This window comes from Penaeus monodon, chromosome 27 (genome assembly GCF_015228065.2).
Source record: "Penaeus monodon isolate SGIC_2016 chromosome 27, NSTDA_Pmon_1, whole genome shotgun sequence".
Classification (NCBI taxonomy): domain Eukaryota; kingdom Metazoa; phylum Arthropoda; class Malacostraca; order Decapoda; family Penaeidae; genus Penaeus; species Penaeus monodon.
This window is the reverse complement of record NC_051412.1, coordinates 34,955,880-34,956,223: the sequence shown is the minus strand read 5'-3', so window position 1 is coordinate 34,956,223 and position 344 is coordinate 34,955,880. Positions and strand designations below refer to the sequence as shown.

At 34.9% G+C, this 344-nt stretch overlaps 1 protein-coding gene across 1 annotated transcript in view; it reads left to right on the top strand.

The window, feature by feature from the left end:
* The window catches only part of LOC119590803 (codanin-1-like), a gene marked incomplete at its 3' end in the record, with an annotated part of 14,365 nt that overhangs the window by 8,055 nt on the left and 5,966 nt on the right, over nucleotides 1-344 (top strand). The window contains 1 exon segment of the mRNA XM_037939532.1: nucleotides 132-283. Within this exon segment, the coding sequence (XP_037795460.1) occupies nucleotides 132-283 (152 nt within the window).

Here is a 344-nt window from a genome sequence, read left to right as displayed (position 1 = left end):
AATAACATGTATTCACTTAGAAAGATTTTCCTCTCTCTATCTCTCTCTAAGTATAGTTATTGTTCTGATTTTTTTCTCACTCTGTTTGATTTGATCACATACAATTAATTTTTTCCCTTGTTTTTTTCTAGGCCTCTCCATATCACCAACGAAGACCCCATCGAAGTTCATGACAGTTACTATGCTAGAGAGTCCTATGACAACACCTCTAAAACCTAATGAGAATGAAAATGTCGCAGAGCAGACGGTGTACCTAGACATGTCAGATTTTGTGGATCAGCAGGTATTTTTATTATTGTTCTTTTTAATGTCTATTAGTACTTTGAATGCTTAACCCATTGGGT